The sequence below is a fragment of the Nomascus leucogenys genome, chromosome 23, assembly GCF_006542625.1.
Source record: "Nomascus leucogenys isolate Asia chromosome 23, Asia_NLE_v1, whole genome shotgun sequence".
NCBI classification, from domain to species: Eukaryota; Metazoa; Chordata; class Mammalia; order Primates; family Hylobatidae; genus Nomascus; species Nomascus leucogenys.
Window position 1 is genome coordinate 30,103,024 of NC_044403.1, and position 19,648 is coordinate 30,122,671.

At 50.4% G+C, this 19,648-nt stretch overlaps 1 protein-coding gene across 3 annotated transcripts in view; it reads right to left on the reverse strand.

The window, feature by feature from the left end:
* CACNA1C (calcium voltage-gated channel subunit alpha1 C) overlaps positions 1-19,648 on the reverse strand; it is a 636,647-nt gene that overhangs the window by 82,336 nt on the left and 534,663 nt on the right. For 2 of the 3 annotated variants that reach the window (XM_030804511.1, XM_030804510.1), the window contains exons 19-29: positions 18,807-18,939; positions 16,167-16,296; positions 14,681-14,740; positions 10,226-10,332; positions 6,992-7,079; positions 6,371-6,478; positions 5,494-5,546; positions 5,027-5,173; positions 3,445-3,646; positions 1,470-1,628; positions 635-745 (exon numbers count right to left, since the gene is read on the reverse strand). In XM_030804511.1, the coding sequence (XP_030660371.1) occupies positions 635-745; positions 1,470-1,628; positions 3,445-3,646; positions 5,027-5,173; positions 5,494-5,546; positions 6,371-6,478; positions 6,992-7,079; positions 10,226-10,332; positions 14,681-14,740; positions 16,167-16,296; positions 18,807-18,939 (1,298 nt within the window). Of the gene's footprint in view, positions 1-634; positions 746-1,469; positions 1,629-3,444; positions 3,647-5,026; positions 5,174-5,493; positions 5,547-6,370; positions 6,479-6,991; positions 7,080-10,225; positions 10,333-14,680; positions 14,741-14,887; positions 14,948-16,166; positions 16,297-18,806; positions 18,940-19,648 lie in introns of all 3 variants that reach the window. The other variant, XM_030804512.1, reaches the window with a different exon arrangement.

Genomic DNA, 19,648 nt, shown 5'->3' on the forward strand with positions numbered 1-19,648 from the left:
GCCTAATCTTCTTGCCCTTACACAAGGAACAAAGCAGAGAAATTTGCAGGTGATTGTTCTTCCCGCCCCAGTGTGTAAGGAGCAACGCCATAGCCTCTGAGGCAGGGAACAGGAGTGCCCATGGGCTGGAGCCCTGAGCCCTGAGCCCTGAGCAAATCCAGCCCTGGCTGAATGTTTTATATGAGGTTGGTCTGTGTGGCTGATGAAATGGGAGGAGGCTGGAACAGAGGCCTGAGTGGATCTGGGGGGCTGGGCCCAGAGAGGTTTGGTCTGCCAGTCTATGAGCATAGTTTCTTCTATTAACAGGTTATGCACTAGAGGATGGGACATAGGAGAAAAGACTATCACCTGCCTCTCCTAGGAGAGGCTAAGAGGTTCAGCTCAGCGAGGAATCTGCAGCTTGTGCATGCCAGCCAGGGTCCACACCGAGAGCTGAGCGTGTTTCCTGGAGTTGGCCTGGTTTAGCTCTGGGCAGGTGTAGGAGTTGGGGCACTGATCATTGGAGCAGGGATGGTCCTTCACCGATGCCTTTTTCCCTCTTCCCCTCATTCTGCCTTCAATACCTGCACCCCAACTCCCTGTTGCCTGTCCACCCCTGATGCCTGGGAATCAAAGGTCTTTCTCAGAGGCCTACCTTGGGTTTGAAGGCAATGAGCTTCAGGATCATCTCCACGGTGAAGAGGCCAGTGAAGAGCATGTTGAGGATGTTCATGGCAATTTTGAACAGGCAGCTCTGGCCGTAGTGCTGCATCAGGAGAGGGGAGGAGCTATGAACACGGGGCAGGGAGGTCTCTCCTCCTCCCCACCTTTTGCCCAGCCTTCTCGGAGGCCCTCGCCTCAGCAAGACCTTCCTCGAACCAAACCCCCAGAGGGCCACCCACCTCTCCGTGGGCAGTCAGGAGGACTCAGGAGAACCTCCAAACTCTTCCCTGCTCTGCCATCTCTGAACACATCTGTGTTCATTTCCCTGGTTGGCCGTGACGGCTTTATGGAGACTCTGGCACTCAAGAGAGCTTGGGAACAAGATCTGTCCCTGAAGACAGGTGGATACAGAACCCACCTCCACACGCCACACCTTACCGACAACGAATGCGTCCAGCTCATCCCTCCCTTCTCCATCTCCCCCCCACCTCCATTGATCAATCAACAATGAACGCAACCAGCTCATCCCTCCCTTCTCCATCTCCTCCCCTCTCTCCATTGATCAACCAGCAACGAACGCATCCAGCTCATCCCTCCCTTCTCCATCTCCTCCCCTCTCTCCATTGATCAACCCAGGGTGCCATGGATTCTTCCGTAAGGCCCAGAGAGGAGTGCATCCTTGACAGAGAACGCTCATCTTTCTCCAACTGCCTCCCTTGGTGACCAGGAAGGCGATGCACTGAGCTGCCTGCCGCTCCGTTACACTTTCCATCCCCGTGGCACGCTCCCTTCTGCAGCACCGTGGCTGTGCTCCTCCTTGGACTGACCTGCATGGCCAGGCAGATGGTGTTGAGCAGGATGAGGACGAACATCAGGTACTCGAAGTAGGTGGAGTTGACCACGTACCACACTTTGTACTGGTGCTGGTTCTTGGGGATGTACCTCCGCAGGGGCCGGGCCTTGAGGGCGTATTCCACGCACTGTCGCTGGGAGGGTGGTGGAGGATGGGGAGAGTGGGGTTAGTTACCTGGAGGGTGTGGGGGGAGCTGGCAGAGAAGTGTGGGATGTGAATGAAACCACACACTGTGGGGTGGGGTTCTCCAGAAGTCTGAGAAATCATTGGCTGCTCTGGCTCACTTACAGGTGGGAGGTGTTATTTGGAAAATGTCTTGATTTTTCCATGGCCCCCTTAATCAAGGAGAGAGCCCCTTCTTGTCAAATCCCCGTAACAAGGTCCTAGGCAGGGACCATGCATCTCCTTTGCTCACCCTGGTGATGCCTGGCAGGTGCCTCGGCAGGGAGTCGGCATCGCTAAGAATGTGCTTCCTGACTGACTGACAGCTGTGCTTCTCATTGATTACTGCCCATGCCACAGACCCTCCTTGGGTACTTCTCTCCTCAGTTTTTCTTTCCTGTCCTAAATCCTGGAGTGCAGTGGTGTGATCTGGGCTCACTGCAACCTCCGTCTCCTGGGCTCAAGCGATTCTCCTGCCTCAGCCTCCCAAGTAGCTGGGGTTACAGGCATGCGCCTCGACGCCCAGCTAATTTTTTGTATTTTTAGTAGAGATGGGGTTTCACCATGTTGGCCAGGCTGGTCTCAAACTCCTGGCCTCAAGTGATCCGCCCACCTCAGCCTCCCAAAGTGCTGGTATTACAGGCATGAGCCACTGTGCCTGGCCAACTAAATCAAACTTTCCTATTTGCCAGTGTCCATAAGATGGAAAAACACAGTTCACTGAGAGGGAAGGAGATTCCGGGCTAACTAGATTCTCAGGACTGTGGCAAAGAGCCAGTCCATTTCTCTGCACTTTGCCCAGGCTTCCAGATCAGGAACTGGGGAATCTCCCCAGCCTCTTCTCAAACCCGCAGCCACGATGTCCAACGCCTGAGTCTTAACGCTTTTACCTCCTCCTATTCTTTCCATCACTACCATCATTAACCTGATATTAGATCGGGGTCTAATCCTCTCTCATTTCCACTTTCTAACTGGCCTCCTCTCTTTCCTGCCTTCTTTCAATCCAGGGTCCACACAGCAGCCAGCAGAGTGAGTCTATGCCGGAGATGTAGACTTGAAAACCCACGGGGGATTGGCTGGCCTGGTGAGGGTCACGAGGGGCACACCATGCTGTGCTCCTTCCCGTGGGCACTCCTTATTCACAGGCAGGAATGTATTTCCCCACAGACTCCTCCCAGTGGGAGCCGAGCTAGGGAACAGACCTGAGGCACTACATCTACCTCCCACCCTGACAGCTCCCTGACTCAACCACGGCACTGCCAGCTCTTCATGGCTAACAGAACCTGTCACGATACTTGGCATCACCATCTCACTCCCACTTAAGCCTCTTTCCTGCCCCCACCTCCCGCACAAGCCTCTGGGTTTTACTTAAGAAACCACGTAAGAGTGGTTTCCTGAAGCCGTTCTGTTCCCCACCCCAAAAGCCCTCACTCCCTCACAGTTCTAGTTTCTCTCCTCCGTATCATGGTGCCGACCCACTTGGGTCCTTCTAACTTGTTAACTTCTAGATAGGGCATGAGATTGGACAAAACCTATCATAGAGTATCCTTAAGTAGAAGCTTCATAGATATTTGTTGGCTGAGTACATTTGCCAGATCTGGGGTTTGCAGGAATTTGCATTTCTTTTGCAAGTAAGAAAGACTGACAGCCCACTCTGGTTGAGGAGTAGAGAGACGATCTCAGGATCTGCACGGCCTCTCCCTGTTGCAGCCCCTCTGCGGGGTGGGCCGCAGGCTGTCATTCCCTCCATAGGCCCCGCTTCCCTCCGCTCCTTCCTAGGAAGCTACCTGGTTCTTGTCCAGCTCACAGTTCTTGTACTCCTGCTCCCCCTGCTCCTGGAAGGTGACGATGACGAAGCCCACGAAGATGTTCATCATGAAGAAGGCGATGATGATGATGTAGATGATGAAGAAGATGGAGATCTCCACGCGGTAGTTGTAGATGGGGCCCTTGTCTTCCGTGTGGGAGTCGATGGAGCGGTACAGCAGCCTGCAGGAGGAGACAGGTCCCACAGAGGGAACTGGAGAAGCAGGGTCCCCTCTGTGGAAGGATGGCACCACTGCTCCAGGAATCCCAGGGATCAGGGTGCAGGAGACAGCTCTGAGCTGGAGTCCCAGCTCGGCCACTTACTGGTTGTGTAACCTCGGGCAAAGCCCTTAACCTCTCTGAGACTCAGATTCTTCATCTGTGCATTGGAGACAATAATTCCTGACTTTCCTACCTTGCAGGGTAGTTAGAATAATGTATAGGAAGGTGTTTTGAAACTGTGAAGAGCTATTTAAATGTAACATGAGTCATGGACATTGATTTAAAACACTGGAAATATTGGTAAATATTGAGACAGCTTTGCAAACTGGCATGGGCTCAGAGAATGTTAGAAGGAATGTAAAATAAATCTCTCCGAGAGCAAATAACCACTCAGCTAAAAACACTCACACGACCCATGCTACTCCCATCACCACCAACGGTCTGGTTTCAGACTTCAGCAGTTTACATACATATGCCATTCATCTGAGCCTGGGCTGTGTGCCCCACGAAGCTTGTCATTCTTCATGGACAGGGATTATGTCTTCCCCTTCCTCAGTAGCCCTGCACGGCACTTGGTTATTCTCCAGCTATCGCCTATATCTCACCACATAATAATGTGACTCTTACCTAAGATCCATGCATTGCTGTTGACTTAGAAACATTTAGAATTTTCTGACTTTCAGATTCTAATTTCACTGGAATACATATTGGGGGAAAAGCAGGTATCTATACAAAGATATAAGGACCTGATGGGAAGCTGCCCGGTAGAGGTGATGCAGTGTGCAAGGCCCACGGGCTGCTCTAGGCACAAACGCATTGCCTCTGCAGAGGAAGTGGGGCCTGGGCTCCCATCCCTTTCTTACTTTCCACCGTAAATACAGGCAAGGCTTTTTCTAAGGAGACCGGGGTCCAGTCAATAAAACAAAGACATCTCAGCCATCTTTACCCAGGGAAGGGCATGCTGGGAGCGGCAATCTTGAATCATATGGTGACCACAGGGCCCACACCTGGAGAAGCTCTCCCCACACCCAACTCCCAGATGCCATAAGGGTAACAACAGAGATCTCTGACATTGTGGCTCATGCTGAGGTTGGAAAGAGGGCTAAAAAAATGACTTTTTTTTTTAGCCCTTCTAGACACCTTCTAGAGAAAGAAGAGTCTGTGTTTCAGCAGTGACAGTGGACTATAAGTTCTAGAAATACACCTCACTGTCTGGGGAGGACCCAGGTAAATACGACCTCCAGAAGGAGTGCGGGACATTAACAAACTTGGGGAGGGGCTGGAAAGTCAGTACCGGCCTGTGAATGTCAGGGTTCATGGGGCCTTGGTTTGCATACTCACTCTGGCCACCCTTCGAAGGTGGAGACAGTGAAGAGAGCCATCATGGCTGCCAGAACATTGTCAAAGTCAAACTTGCTGTTCTCCCAGCTGCGGGGTTGGATGATGGGGTGGTCAACCTCCCCGTCTTTGTACGTGATGTAGTTGCCCCTGAGAGAGGAGGAGAAGGAGTTTACTCTGGGATCGCCCATCTTCCTTCACACCTGGCCTGCCAGTGACCCTGAACGCTGGGTGGGATGGGACTGCCTGGCTTGAACTTCGCCGTTCTAGCCATGGGAGGAGCTTGAGTGGGCAGAAACTTCAGGAAAAAAAAATGCTACACATTGTGTCAGTGAGGCCAGATTACACACAGGCAAAATCCAGGTGCCACTGCAGTCTTAGGAAATGAGCTGTCCCTCCTTTCTGGTCAAGCCTCCAGCCTCCTGGGGCTGACCGGCTGTGGCCCTGGCTGCCCTCCCACCTCTACTCACTTGCATTCCGCCTCTGTCTGCTTGGAACTGTCTGAACAGGTGTACAGCTTTCCCTGGAAGGCAGAGAACAGAGTATTAGAGATGTTCAGTAATCAATGAGTCAATCCAAAAGCAATTAGTGAGCATCTCCATAGCCCAGCACTGTGCTAGGGACAGTGGGATAAAAAGTGCAGAATCCGGATGGGCAGGGCCTGACTCACATGCACAGAACAGTGGCGAATACAGACGCCAGTGCTGCAAGTAGCACTGCAATGCAAAAACGGGAGCTCGGGTCCATGGGAGCTGTACTTTCCAGGAAGGTCTCGCCAGGGAGGGAGAAGTGGAGCTGGGCTCAGACGGATGAATTAGATGGGAGTTTACACAGTGGGGAGTGGCGGGGGAGAATGCTCTAGGTGGGAGAATAGCAGAACTAAAAGGGTGAGGGCAAAAAAGACCAGAATCCAAGGAGGACATGAGGGGTGCTGCAGGAAGCAGCAGGAGCTGACTTTGACAGGTGCAGGGCTCTGAAAGCCGGGTGGTGCAGCAGGGACGTGATGCTGTTGATAATAGGTCACTGCTGCAGGCTTTAAGCAAGTGACTGACACAGAGCTTCCACAGGATGAAAGTCCCTCTCTCTCTCTTTCTAGAAGGAAGGGCAGTGACCTCAAGGGCAGATAAAGTAAAGAGGGTGAGGGACCTCTGGCCTGGTGGCCCGATGCCTCCTTCCAGCGCCTCCCTCCCCTGGTCTGAAGGTCGAGTCGGGCTGCAGGTGGAGGTTACATCCAGGCCAAGTCTGGCCCGGGACACTGTCTCATTTGTGCTATATCTGCCAGCTCCCTTCCCCGGGAATGCTGATGGGAGGGGAGGACGGAGGACCACAACGGAGCCCAGACTTTACCTTGAAGAGCTGGACCCCAATGCAGGCAAACATGAACTGCAGCAGGGTGGTGACAATCACGATGTTCCCGATGGTCCGGATGGCGACAAACACACACTGAACCACATGCTGCAGTGGGAAGGGACGGGGAGAGGGACGTGGCTTCAGGAGATGGCAGGAGCCTTTCCAGGAGGTAGCAGGGGCAGCCCGTTTGCCACAACGGGGAGTAATTGGGCTGAGAGGGGCAAAGCCACGCTCCCAGAGTCACATGGGAAGTGATGGACCGTAATGGGATGCAAAGGCCCCCACTGGACTCTCCGTGACTAGAAGGACAAAAGTCCTGCCAACCTCCCATCTTACAGTGGAAGGAATATAGGGACGGCGGCACCACAGGGGCACAGGGTTTGCGTGGGATCTCCCTTTGGCACATTCTGCTTAGAGAAGACACTTTGGATGGCTGCCTCTGTTACTATGCTGTTCATTATGGAACTGGGACATGCAGTGGGACCAGTGTCTGGGACCCCACATGGCAGCCACTTGGTCTGACCATCGTCTCCTCCTTCCAACCCACCCCTCACCTCTGTGGAGTTCCCACTCCCCAGCCGGCTGCCTGGAGCCTCCCTACCCATGCCCTCAACTCACCTTTAGCCCCTTGGCCCTGTTGATGGCCCTCAGGGGCCTGAGTACTCGCAGGACTCGCAAGATCTTCACGACATTGATTGCACTGGACCTGGGAGAGGGAAACAGGCAGGGTAGTAAGCTCCTCCTGTTTCTGGGGGGAGCAAAAATAACGTGGTAAGGGAGTGTCCTGACAGGTGAATCCCAGGCAAACCTGACAAAACATAAAGCCCATCTTGGGGACGTTTGCATTCTGGGACCACTCTCTACTCCTGTCTCCCACCCCTTGAGAGCCTGGAGCTTGCCTGTAACCCTGGGGCTTTCCTGTGGGTGAATAAATAACACGCAAGGTGGCTCATGGCAGGTCATTGGCAATGTACTGTGCTACTCGCAGGGGCATTCACAGTGTCAGAGAAAGAAATTCAGAGCAAGGCCATGGGAATTCAGACCCCAGTGCAGGCACTTGCTAGCCAAGGCACTGAGGACAAATTTCCTAAATTTTCTGAGCTCTAGTTTCTTTATGTGTAAAATGGGTCTGTAATCAGCTCAGAAGGTCTTTGCAAGGGTTAAATAAGAATTCTGTGTAAATCACCTAGCCGTGTGCTTGATAAACTGCCTGAATGGTACCTGCTCATGATGCCTGCTGAAGACATTACTACACTTAAAGGAATGCCGTACCAATGGTGGGATCTCGGGCCTTGTGGCTGGAGGTGATGGGCATGGGGAGGAGATTTCTTAGTGTTTATCTCCAAACACATATCCTAGACAGTTGCTCCTGGCACCTATACATAAAACCCGCCCAGAGCACACTCAGGACTCCAAGGAAGGATGGGCTTTACTGTTGGGGCTCAGGAAACAACACCCCGAAACGACTGCCTTAGAAGCAGTCTCAGAAGCAACAGTTTTTCTCTGACCTCCTCTTGCCCTCCTGTCTCAGTCCCCTTCTCCTCCGAGGCTAGCCATAGACACTAGAATCCCTTTCCCCAAGACGGCTCAAGAAACCAGAATCCAGAACCCCGTTTCCCCAAAGCCAGCCACACAACCTGAAAATATTACTCAAATTTTCCCTCTGCTTTTCTGAATAAAAACTGGCCATAAAAATGATCAGATCTACCATGTGGAGTGTAGATCCTAAGACTCCTGTTGCAGACAGGATCCTGTCCCCGACCCAGAAGGAAGGAAAGCTTCATGGAGAGGCCAAGAAGAACCTAGAGACAGGCCTTGCTGGGTCCCCCACCCAGTCCGTTCGCGTTAGATCCTACCCTTCTTGTCCAATCACATTTCTACATGGCTGTCCATACTTTCTTGAACCTAAGCATAAAAATGGTCAATTTCCCCCGTATCTTTGGGTCTGCATTCTGAAGGCTCTGGGTACACACGTTAAATGTGAATGTTTTTTCTTCAATTAACCTTTCTTTTGTCAGCTGATTTTTCAGTGACCCTTCAGAAGGCCAGTCCCTTCGGCTCCTACGTTGCACTCCAGGTTCCATACACCTGGGATGACGAGGCCAAGTCAGAGCTTCTTGGAGTCTCAGGCTACGGCTTTTCCCCAGTGCGATGCAGATAGCAGGAGACAGGCCCCTGAGCAAGATGCCTGGATGGTTTTTGGATTTGTCCATCCTACCCAGGTGGGGCTTACTAACCATACCACCTTGGCGAGCAGCTGTGGAGCACATCCTAACCCTCATAGGCTAACTACCTGAGACAGCCTCTCAAGCTTCTGGAGAGCTTCATACTTGCCTCGGGACCTAAACAATGAATGACAGGCCAGCAAGCGCTGATTTCATGCTTTGTGTGGTCAGGATGATGTGCTCAAGAAGGGGCTGGTGGAAAGATCCAGTTTATCTGGTGCATGGCTTTTATTCCAAGAGACGCAAAGGCCTTTCCTATCTATCACTGTGTCTCTCCTACAGTCTCTCTGGGAGGGAGTCAGTTTGCACTGAATAACAATGGAAGGGATTTAAAGGTCAGATGGGAAAAACACAGGCTAAAGAGGAAGAATTCCTCGTTGAAGGTTAAATAGTGATTGAGTGGCCATGCTGGGATTCAAATCTAGACTTGTAGGCTTCCAGGCAGAAAATATGGGGTAATATAACTGATGGTCACAGAAAAGGGTCTCTCCCAAGGCCCTGGTCCCTGCATGATCTCAGCCGACCATGAAAACACACTTGGGAGGAGAGACCCAGGAACCCTGGGATTTAGGCCTTTCTCTACCATAGGTGTGACCTTGAGCAGGTGTCATGATGTCCTGAACTCCAAATTTCCCATCTATACAATGATGGTAATAACACTTGCCCTGTCTCCCCCATCGTTTTGTGTGTGTGAGGACCATAGAAGAACGGGTATGTGCAAGTGTTTTGAACGTTAAAGTGTAGGATTCACACTATCAGCTGTTAGAACTTGGTAGAAACTAGTAATCAGATCCTCCACACCTGAACAAGGACTTCAACCTTGGCTGCACAGGGGAGTCACCTGGAAAGCTCTTAGAACTCACACCCAGACTGTACCCCAGACCAGTGAAATGGAAAACTCACACACACACACACACACACACATGCACACACACAAGACACAAATATACACAGTCACACACATACACACATGCACACATACATACGCACATACATACACATATACATCCACATACACACCCATATAGACACATATGCAGACACACACACAAACACATACATACACACACATCCACACATCCACATATACACACACCCCACACATCCACAAACACACATACACATATACACACACCCCACATGTGCACACATACACCCCACACTTACACAGACATATATACACACATTCACACATACACTCAAACATGAGGTGCTTTGGCTGGAGAGAGAGGGGAGACAAAGGGAGAAGGAGGGTCCAGGTCAGGGGAGGTCATGGCAGTGGCAGACTGTGGGTTGCTGAAGGTCAGCTTAGGGCACTGGGGCCATGGTGGAGGAGGCAGGAAGGTCCTGGAGACAACCGTTTCTTAATAGCTGAGCCTGGCCCTGCCTGTCACGGCAAAACCCAGATACTTAAACATATTCTCGCCTGATCAACATGCCCCGAGCATCAGACCACGGAGGGCGCGGATCCAAGAACTCAAAGCCGCCGTGCGCAGCTTTGGAGGCCCCTCCCCGCTCCCATCACACTGGGGTGGCCCTGCAGGCAGGCCCTCGAGGGTCCGGTTGTCCTCTCTGGCACCCCTTGCTAGCTGCATGGCCCACCGTGGGCTGAGGGGCTCCCACTCACTGGATGCCAAAGGAGATGAGGGACACGCTGACCACCAGCAGGTCCAGGATGTTGAAGTAGTTACGGCAGAAAGAGCCCTTGTGCAGGAAAGCCCCATAAGCAGTCATCTGCAGGGAGGGACAGAGAAACCCCAGTGTGAGTGGCCCTAGCCCAGAGACCCCTCACACCACCCCTTCCTCCCACAGCATCCCTTGGGCAACTCCCAAGCACCATCCATGGGGAACAGGAAGGACGGAGACGGCGATATGGTGCCAAGAAAAGAGTTCTGCTACCATGCACACAACCACCCGAGACTCTCCCAGCCCAGGACTGCTGGGTGGCTCCTTGCACCTGCCAGGCCAAGCCAGGCTCTTTAATCCTACATTCAAAGCCCTTTCAAGTGGGCCCCACCGTCCCACTCTAATTTCCCACTGTTCCACATCCCAAGTCCGTGGCTTCGGGCCTGCAGGGTCCTTTCCTGATGCTGTTGGGTTGGGAGCACACATCCCGCCTGCCTCTCCAAATGCTTGAGTCCTTAGGCCAGCTGAGAGAACCAGACATCTGCAGGGAGTGGGTGGGTTGGGGGGCGGGGCATGCCCAGCAGGGTGACCAGCCATCCTGGTTTGCCCAGATTTGCTTTATCATCAGAAATCTTGCATCCCAGGAAACTCCTCAGTCTTAGGCAAACTAGGCCAGCTGGTCACCCTGGTGCCTGGTGAGAAGTTCCAGCAGTGACTCTGGCAATTAGCATACCTCCCCTTCCTGGCCTCGAAGGGTGCTTATTATCGATGCCAAATATTCTAAACTCACTTCTACTGTCTTGCTTCTAGACGGCATCTGGACTTCTTTAAGGGCGAAAGCTGTGTGATCAGAGGGGCTATGAGGCTCAGTGGCTAAGAGCACAGGCTCTGGGGCCAGGTGGCATTTTATTTGTGTTGCCTGGAGCAAGAAACTCAACTTCCCTTAGTGCCTCTGTTCCCTCATTGGAAAAATGCGGATAAGGTCTACCCTACAGGGTTGTAAGCATCAAGTGGGTACTTCTATGCAAAATACTTAGGATGCCACCCTGCACACGGTGAGCCCCATAAAAGGGTGAGCTGTCACTACAGCCTGGATTTGAATTCCGGATGCTTCCTGGATGAGAAAAGTTGTGTTTTCTCATCATAAGGAGAGGAAACTATCTCCTGGCTTTGTGAAAGCCCTTTGGAAACTTTTTAAAAGAGAACACACAAGATGATGATGACTGTGACAGGACTTGGCCATTACTACCACCCTCTGAGCCTGGTTAAAGCTGCGCACTGCAGGTGCTCAACAAATCGCCTTTACAGCCTCTCTCATTTTGCCGACTTGCATAAGGGCCAGTGGTTATCCAGGATAACGGCTGTGACAGGCAGTGGACAGGAAGCATCGGCCAAAGGCAAAAACGTGGAGCTGACGGTGGAGAGGCAGAGCAACGCTCCCTGGTCATCTGGGGTCCAGTTAATCTCTTTGGAATCAGAGCATGCCCAGGGCAGAGTGTCCGCAGAGCCATTCAAAAGCAAACACAGGGGGAAATGGGCAAAAATAGCTCTTGCAACCTAATTCTTTCCATTTATCTCTTGCAGCAGGGGGTCCCACAGGACTCGGGCACCTGTGTTGGGCAATGGTTTTTAGAAGTGGGTAGATTATATAAAAGATGCAAGGGAGTATAGTTCCAGAAGGCCCACCATCTGGAAGGCTTGCCTCCCTGCCTCTCGGCGAAGAGCTGGGACCCCCAGAGACTGGACTCAGGAGGCTCCCATAATTCATATTAATTGTGCCTGCAGAAAGCCCAGCACTTCCCCAGCCACCTTGCTTTTAGTGTTAGGAAGGCACTGGGTCTGATCCCTTCTTGCTCCTGGCTTGGATCTTCTGAGGCTACTACCGAGCTCTAACAGAACCCTCTGCGTTCCTCAGACGGGTGGACTAATGAGGCTCACAGTGCCAACTCTGTCTTCTGGTTTTGGGCTGTTTTGTTTGGGGACCCTCAAATGAGACCAACACTTGAGCAAGTGCAAGTGTGTGCATATGGGGGCGGTGGGAACATGCACCCGGGCAGGGCCAGAGGAAGAGTGGCTGTACAAGGAAGGGCAAATGGACATGGGGAAAACGGAGCATTGACTTGAAAGTCATCTGTGGTGTTCAGGGCATCAGGAAAAGCCAGACTCAGGTACCCAGTGCTAATTGTTCCTCTTTGACCCTTTTTTCTGATTGCCAGCCACCTCGGTCCTGCTTTCCTAATTCTACACCATCACTTGGGAAGGGGCCCTTGCTGGGGTGTTTCTATCCTGAGGAAGGAAAGGAATAGGATGTGGCTCGCTAGCTCTGCCTGGAAGGGTAGGAAAACTCTCTGTTCAACCATGGGCCATCCCTGCCTCTCCAGGCAGCTCTTCTAGTTATGAAACCTGTCTTTTTGTGTGTGATTTCTACTCATTGGTCTTGATTCTGCCTTCTTCCTCTTCTATGTGACAGTCCGTTGTATTACTCAGGCCAACTGTTGTGAGCCTACAAGCCTTTCCTTTTTAAGGCCAAACATCTCCAGGCCCTTCCACTGTTCCTTGTGCTAAATGTCCCCCTTGGACAGCCACGGTCATCTGTGCCATGACATGACACTGGGCCTTAGGCCAGGAAGAGGGACCCAGTGGGAAGGAGGTACAGGGGAGTGTTCCAGCATTGGGGTTTCTATTCAGAAGCATGCTGAGCATAGAAGAGAGTAGAAGAGGGAGGGGATGGAAGGACCTTGCCATGACAATGCTTGCAAAGAGACCTTTCACTTCAGCTTGTATGGCAATCCCGAAGGAGAAATAGCACCATTGAAATCCACAAGGGCAGCTCTGTAGAAGGGCACTGAGAATTGGGCCTCAGAGCTTCTCTTGTCCTGGGAAAGAACTCTGGTGTCTGTGTGCCTCCCTGCATCTGAAGTCCAGGAATCAACGCAGCTCGCCATGGAAAACAGGTTTTGCCGCGGTGCATCTTAATGCAGCCACGCAACTTTCGGTTCCCTCTCCCGACCTCCAGGAACAAAGGCCTGGTCAGATCTACTCTCCACGAGCAGAAAAGAAAAATCTGAGCCACATACTCGGTTAGCGGGAACCAGGAATGGAAGCTGGGGGCACCCGAGTGTCCTGCGGACAAGAACACAGGGGAAGGCACACAAAAACCACCCCATTCAATTTGTATCTGGATGTGACTGAACTGTCATGTCCAGCAACAGGCTGGGCCATGATGAGGGAGTCTCAGCAGGGAAGGAGAGGCCTGCAGCTGGCAGTGGCATCGGTTAGGTGTGGACTTCAGCTTGCATTGGCCACAGCGATGGGATGACAAGGGAGCCTGGACTCCTTGGGCAGGGGAGTCCCAGGCTAGTCTCCCAGGAAGAAGCTAAAGCTGAAGCATAGGCTTCAGAGCCTTAGTCCTTCTGTTTGGGGAAAGGGTAGAATCTACCCCCTTGCTCAGCGAGGAGCACACGTTCCCTGAGGTCATGGAACTCACACCCTGACTCTCAGATGAACTGGCTTGCCATGCATTGGTTTAGAGACTCAGAAATATACCGGAAAAACGGAGGAATACTCTCTCTCTCATCCCAGTGTTGCCCTGAGGTGGGCTCTGCCTGTTCTGAGGGTAGCAATGTTGCAGCAGTTCCCTTAGAAGAGCTGAGCTGGGCCAGCAGCAGGCAATGGCTGAGAGCTGGGGGCTGGGTGCTCAGGTTCCTTGCGGCACCTGCTCTCACCCCGATGTACTTAGCTCTCCAGCACAATTCTCCCTCCTCCGGGCTCAGGGCAAGGGGCACTGTGACAAAGCTTTGCAGCAGGTGACTGAGGGGTCAGCAGTCGTCTATAGTTGCCTGCTGAAAGCCCTCAGCTGGGAGACCAGCTCCACATCTCACAGTAGGCCTGTGATCACTGTGAGATGGCCCCAACCCCAGCTTGGACCCAATGTCTGCTGCAAGTACTGAGGAAGGTGCTAAGGATGGGCATCCAAAGAGAGCAGCCGAAGTGATTCTTTCACGCCCCAGGAGGTTTCCCACTTTCAGAGTGTATGAAACAGGAGAAGGGAAGGAGAGTCCTTCCTGAGAGGAAGGAGAGTCCTACCTGAGAGGCTCAGGTATCAATTAACGGGAGCTGGTGCGTATGGGCATGTATGTCTGGCGCTGCTGACGGCTGCAGCCCAAACCAATGAAATGGCAGCCTTAATGTTGGCACAGCCAACACATGTCCCTTCCAGGCCACGGACTGCTTAGGGGTGGCTGGAGGGAGGAGCTGCGGTGGGGTAGGCTGCTCCTGGCTTCTGAGTCTGGGCAAAGTGCATCACACAAAGTGAGGGGCACTCATTTTTCCAATTTCAGGCTTGGGAGTAAAAAAAAGAGAGAGTGAAGGAAACAGAAGACAGAAAAGAGCCAGCCAGACACAGCAGAGATAGACAAAGAAAGCGACAGAGGATGCATTGCCCAGGTTGCATTACCTTAAGGATAATTTCTAATGTAAAGATACTAGTGAAGACATAGTCTGCATTGCCTAGGATCTGAAAAATAAGCATAATTGGATTAGTGGCTCTGAGAGTGAACCCCACACCAACAGGAAAGAGCACGTGTGTTAGCGACAGACAGCGGCAGAGACCTGGTGCTGGCACAAGGGAGACAGGAGGAGCAGAGGGGGATGGCGGCTTTACCTTCAGAGCAATTTCAATGGTGAAAATGGTGGTAAAAACAATATCAAAATAAAACAGAATCTGCAAAACAAAAAGGAACAGGGTGGGGATGGGATGGGGAAGGGAGAAAAGCAGGACGGGAAGAGAGGTCAGTGGATGTTCAACAGAAAAGGCCACACTTCAAAATGAGGTGCATGGCGCTTGAGCCTTTGCACAGGGACACAGGGACAGGAAATGGGGGGCAAGCGGCACACACACAGCGATCCTGAGGCGGGGCTAGCCTCAGGCAGCACAGCGGCTTCCCTTGAAGCCCCCAGATAAGTGAGGTGAGCTTCCAGGGCAGGCCTCAGCTGGTACTGGATCTGAGCAGCATCTGGTTGGATGCTTTTCCCATTAATCCAATTTACTTACAAACCCAAATTGGACCACTGAGATGCTTGTCAAAAGGACAGAGAATGGGGTTTGTCTTTTTGCAGGGAGATTCAAAATGCTTCGCTCACATTGGTGGGACTGAGCTTTCTGTGTTGGTGGAAATCTATTCCTGGGTTATGTCCTCTGGAGCAAGGGAGGTGCATCCTTCCGGTGAGGTCTGCACAGGCTGAGGACCGGCCCCAGGATTGCATGCTTACTATACTTCAGGTGATGGATCAGGGATGGAGCCAACACCTGCTAACCTCAGTAAGACAGCCCCGGACCAAGCAGGTCCCAGGAGCGCAGAGTGGTTTGGCATGGGTATGGCTTTAGATCAGAGGGCTGTCCTCATGCCCACTTGGTTGGGACTTCACAAAGTTTTGAGGTTTTGAGATACAGCAATTCTTAAACTGGCCTTTAAGACTGTTCACCAGAGCCTTGGGTGGGTCCTCACATTTGGTTCTACTCTACCGAAGATACCAAGACTCTCTTTTAGGTAAGGTCAGCCATATCACCGGCACCTATTTGCCAATGCTCCCCTTCTGGTCAGAATATGCTGGGAGCAAGGGAGGGCATGTAGTCAGTGGCCACATTTAACTAAGTTTGCAGGGAACTAGAGCTTCCTGGGGAACATCCACAGGCAATGAAAGTCCTGACCTTTGCCAATTACTAAACCAGCCTGAGCATTTGGGTACATGCTCTCTTATTTGCTTGTGGTCCTAGGGTGGTTTTCTATCAAAGCCCTACTCTCTTAATGAAATGTTAGTTGTGGATCTGATTATGACACCTAGAATTGGGCTCTTGATTGAACAACGATGTCAGCAACAGAAGCTGTGGGCCCGGCACAGCCCCAGGGGAAAGGAATGCAGAAGACACAGGCGATGCATACATGGTTCCTGAAGGAGGTGTGCTGGACCGGGTCCTCAGCAGCCAGGGAAATGCTGCTGAGCAGAATGAAGAAGAGGATCAGGTTGGTGAAGATCGTGTCATTGACAATGCGGTGGCACTGGAGGCGAAACCTGTATGGGAGGGGGGACAGGAGGAGAGAAAAGTCAAGGCAGACAAGGGGAAGCAGCAGTCGGCTCTTGGGAGCCCCTCTCCTCAGCTCTCCCCAGCAGCTGGCAACAGGTGCTTGTTGGCTTGAAGTGACCTCTTCATTCTTAAGTCTTACTGCTGCTTGGTAAGGACAACTCCTCACCCCCATGGTGCACATATCATCTTTGATATTTTAGAAGGTTACATCTGAGACCTTTGAGAATCTCTGAATTCCCAAACCCTGCTCTGACATTCATAACTGGCTTTTGTCTGGGGACCTATTTTCCCTATCATTGAAAAGAAATCACTTTATGAGATCCACTCTATGCTTATGCATAGGAACAATAGGACTACCCGGAGCTGGGTACGCTGAGAGGCCGGCCAAGCCAGCTCCCTGTAGGTGATCTGCTCCTGTGTAATAGCTTTAAATGTGCAATTCACTTCCATGCCCCAGCACAATTATCCAACTGAGCTTCTAGGCATTCAGTGATAACACCAAAAATGCTAGGTTCCTAAATGCCATCTCATTTTGACAACAATGTAGGAAGGAAGGGATGGGTGTCATCATCTTCATTTCACAGGTAAGAACACTGAAACCCAAGTAGGAGAGGCTTGCCCAGAAACACAGCCTTAGTGTGGGGGAGTCAGGGCTTCAACCCAGGCCTTCAGACTTCTGCTCCTGGCATTATGGTTGACTAAATGCTCAGAGAAGCCCTCCTGCTTCAGAAGCACCAAACCCTTGAAGGGCCAAACTCTCTGAGACAATTCTGGTTTATAAGACTTAGGAGATGGTTGTAAGAATCATCTGCTTCAAACCAACAACCCCTCCCACCAACCTCCATTGAGCTGAGGCTATGTATGGAGAGACAGCCAGCCAGGAAGGCAGAATTGCTTGAGGATGGAAGCCAATAACAGCAGTGCTGTCAAGAAATTGCAGGTTAAGCCAGTCTTGTGTTGGGGCAGGAAAGCCTGGGAATTTTAGGCCAAGCCAACACCTCCAAGGGGCATCTGGAAGAAAGTCTCTCCAGACCTACTTTAGGTCTTCAGGACTCTCACAAATGAAGAGGAAGTGTTGGGGTCACAATCAAAGATCATCAGATGCACAAAAGGACAAGCCACTAAGATGGGAAATCTGAAGAAACCCTGGATAAGTGATTTAGATTCCAAAGACTGGGGGTATTGGAAATATTAGATATAGACTATAAAACAACTATATTTGAAATATTTAATGAAATAAAGGACTAAATCACAAAGATGAGGAATCAGTAGAAACTACTAGATTTAGAGAGATGGATCTGGAAAATCAAGCAACAAATGGAACTGACTGAAACAAAAACATACAATGGTCAAGATAAAAAATTGGTTTAAATAGTAATATAGATTAAGTTGAAAATAGAATTAAGAAACTGGAAGATACAGTTGAAGAAATCTCCCAGAATACAGAAAGACAAGATGAAAGATATGTAAGACCCTCTAAGAAACAGGGGGGACAGAATGAAAATGTCTAACAGATGTCCAACTGGAGTGTCAGAAGGAAGAAATATAGAATTAAAAAGAAGCAATATTTAAACATTATGGCTGTACATTTTCAATAACTGAATAAAAATCTAAATCCATACACTTAGGAAGCAGAATGTATTCTAAGTAAGATAAATTGAAAGAAATCCACACCTTGACACATGGTAGTAAATCTGTACAACCACAAAGGCAACAGAATATGTTAAAAGCAGCTACAAATAAAGGTTAGGTTACTCACAAAGAAATCATAGTTGGAATGACAGCTGACTTTACAGTGGAATAGCACCTTTCTTGTGCTGCAGGACAAAAACTATCTGTCTAAAATGGTGTACACAGCAAAACTATCTTTCAAGAGCAAGAAGTGAAAACAGTTACAGGTAAGTAGAGGCCAAGTGAATTTGCCATTATGGAACTAAAGCAGCCTCTGAAGAATGTACTTTAGGAAGGAAGAAAATGTTAGCTAAAGGATGGACTGAAATGAGTAAAAAAATTGTGAACAAATAAAATGGTAAGGTGTACATATATCCAAACACACACTATCTATATAATAGTAAGACTCACTAACTTGTTGGGTTAAAAATAAAAGTTGGACTAAAACACTAATGACAATTCCATGTAAGTAAGGAGCAGATGAGTGAGTTAAAATAGTCTAAGGTCAATCTATTATACAGGAGGAGGTTCTTGATATTGTTTAACATCACATTTTGTTAAGTTAAATAGAATTAGTAAATTATCAAGAGTAATCACCCAAAGAATAGAAATAGAGTTTAAACATTTCAAAAAGTGGAGAGAAAAATAAACACAAGTCTTCTGATTCAAAATCCAGGACTCTTCCCTAAATGAGTGTCTGTTTATACAATTTGCAAGGAGCTGGGAGAGTCTCAGTCTCCATCCAGAGGTTCAGGTAAAATACAGGAAACTGCCAGGCTGGTACTAGAGAGAGCAGGACCCCACCTTCCCCACCACCGCTGCACACCTGTTGTTAGAGCTGAAGATGAAAAATGCGCTGGCTTCTGGCATGGGCACTGCTTTTTCCTTAAGGTGAAGCTCAGAGAGTGGTCGTGGGCGAGGGCCGACAGGCATCTCTGGCTCCTCCTCATCCTCTTCTCCTGTAAGAAGAACAGCACCATTCTAAATAACTCCAGCACTCCCACTTATTTTACCACTTTCAGAGACCTTCCTATTGGCAGACATGATTATGGCTCTGAAAATGTAGGGTACCAACCAAGACAGACATTCTGCTGTCTCCCTGTGGGTGCTGCTGCAGCTCATCTCTGTTGGAGAAGACGTATCTGGCAGTGCACAACAAGGGGGATTGTAAGTAGGGCGACCAACTTGTCCTGGTTTTAAAACTAAAATTCCCACATCCCAGGAAACCCCCTAGTTCTGGGCAAACTGGGGTGGTTGGTCATCCTAGTTGTAAGGTACAAGAAAAGGTGACCAGGTAGGACAGGGCACGGCCAGGTGTTACTCATCTACCTAGGCTGCAGGTTGGGGAAAGGGTATGGCTTAGTTGGCTTGTGGAATCTCTTGCAAATAACCCTACCCTTGGAAGTTCCAGGAAATAAAAACCAACACTTTCCCAATTTCTGCAACTAAAAAAAAAAAAAAAAAAAAAAAAAAAATCCTGTGCTGTCGCGATAACAGGGCAATACTACTGACCACAACAGGCCCTACATGCAAAGGTTTAGACACTGACACCAATTAAAGAAGCACCTTCGTTCTCCTGGCCAGTGGCCACATTTAATGTGGACCAAAGTCAGACAGCTTGTTCCTGCGCTTGCCAGCACAACGCTCATGGCAGGAAGCACTGCTCGT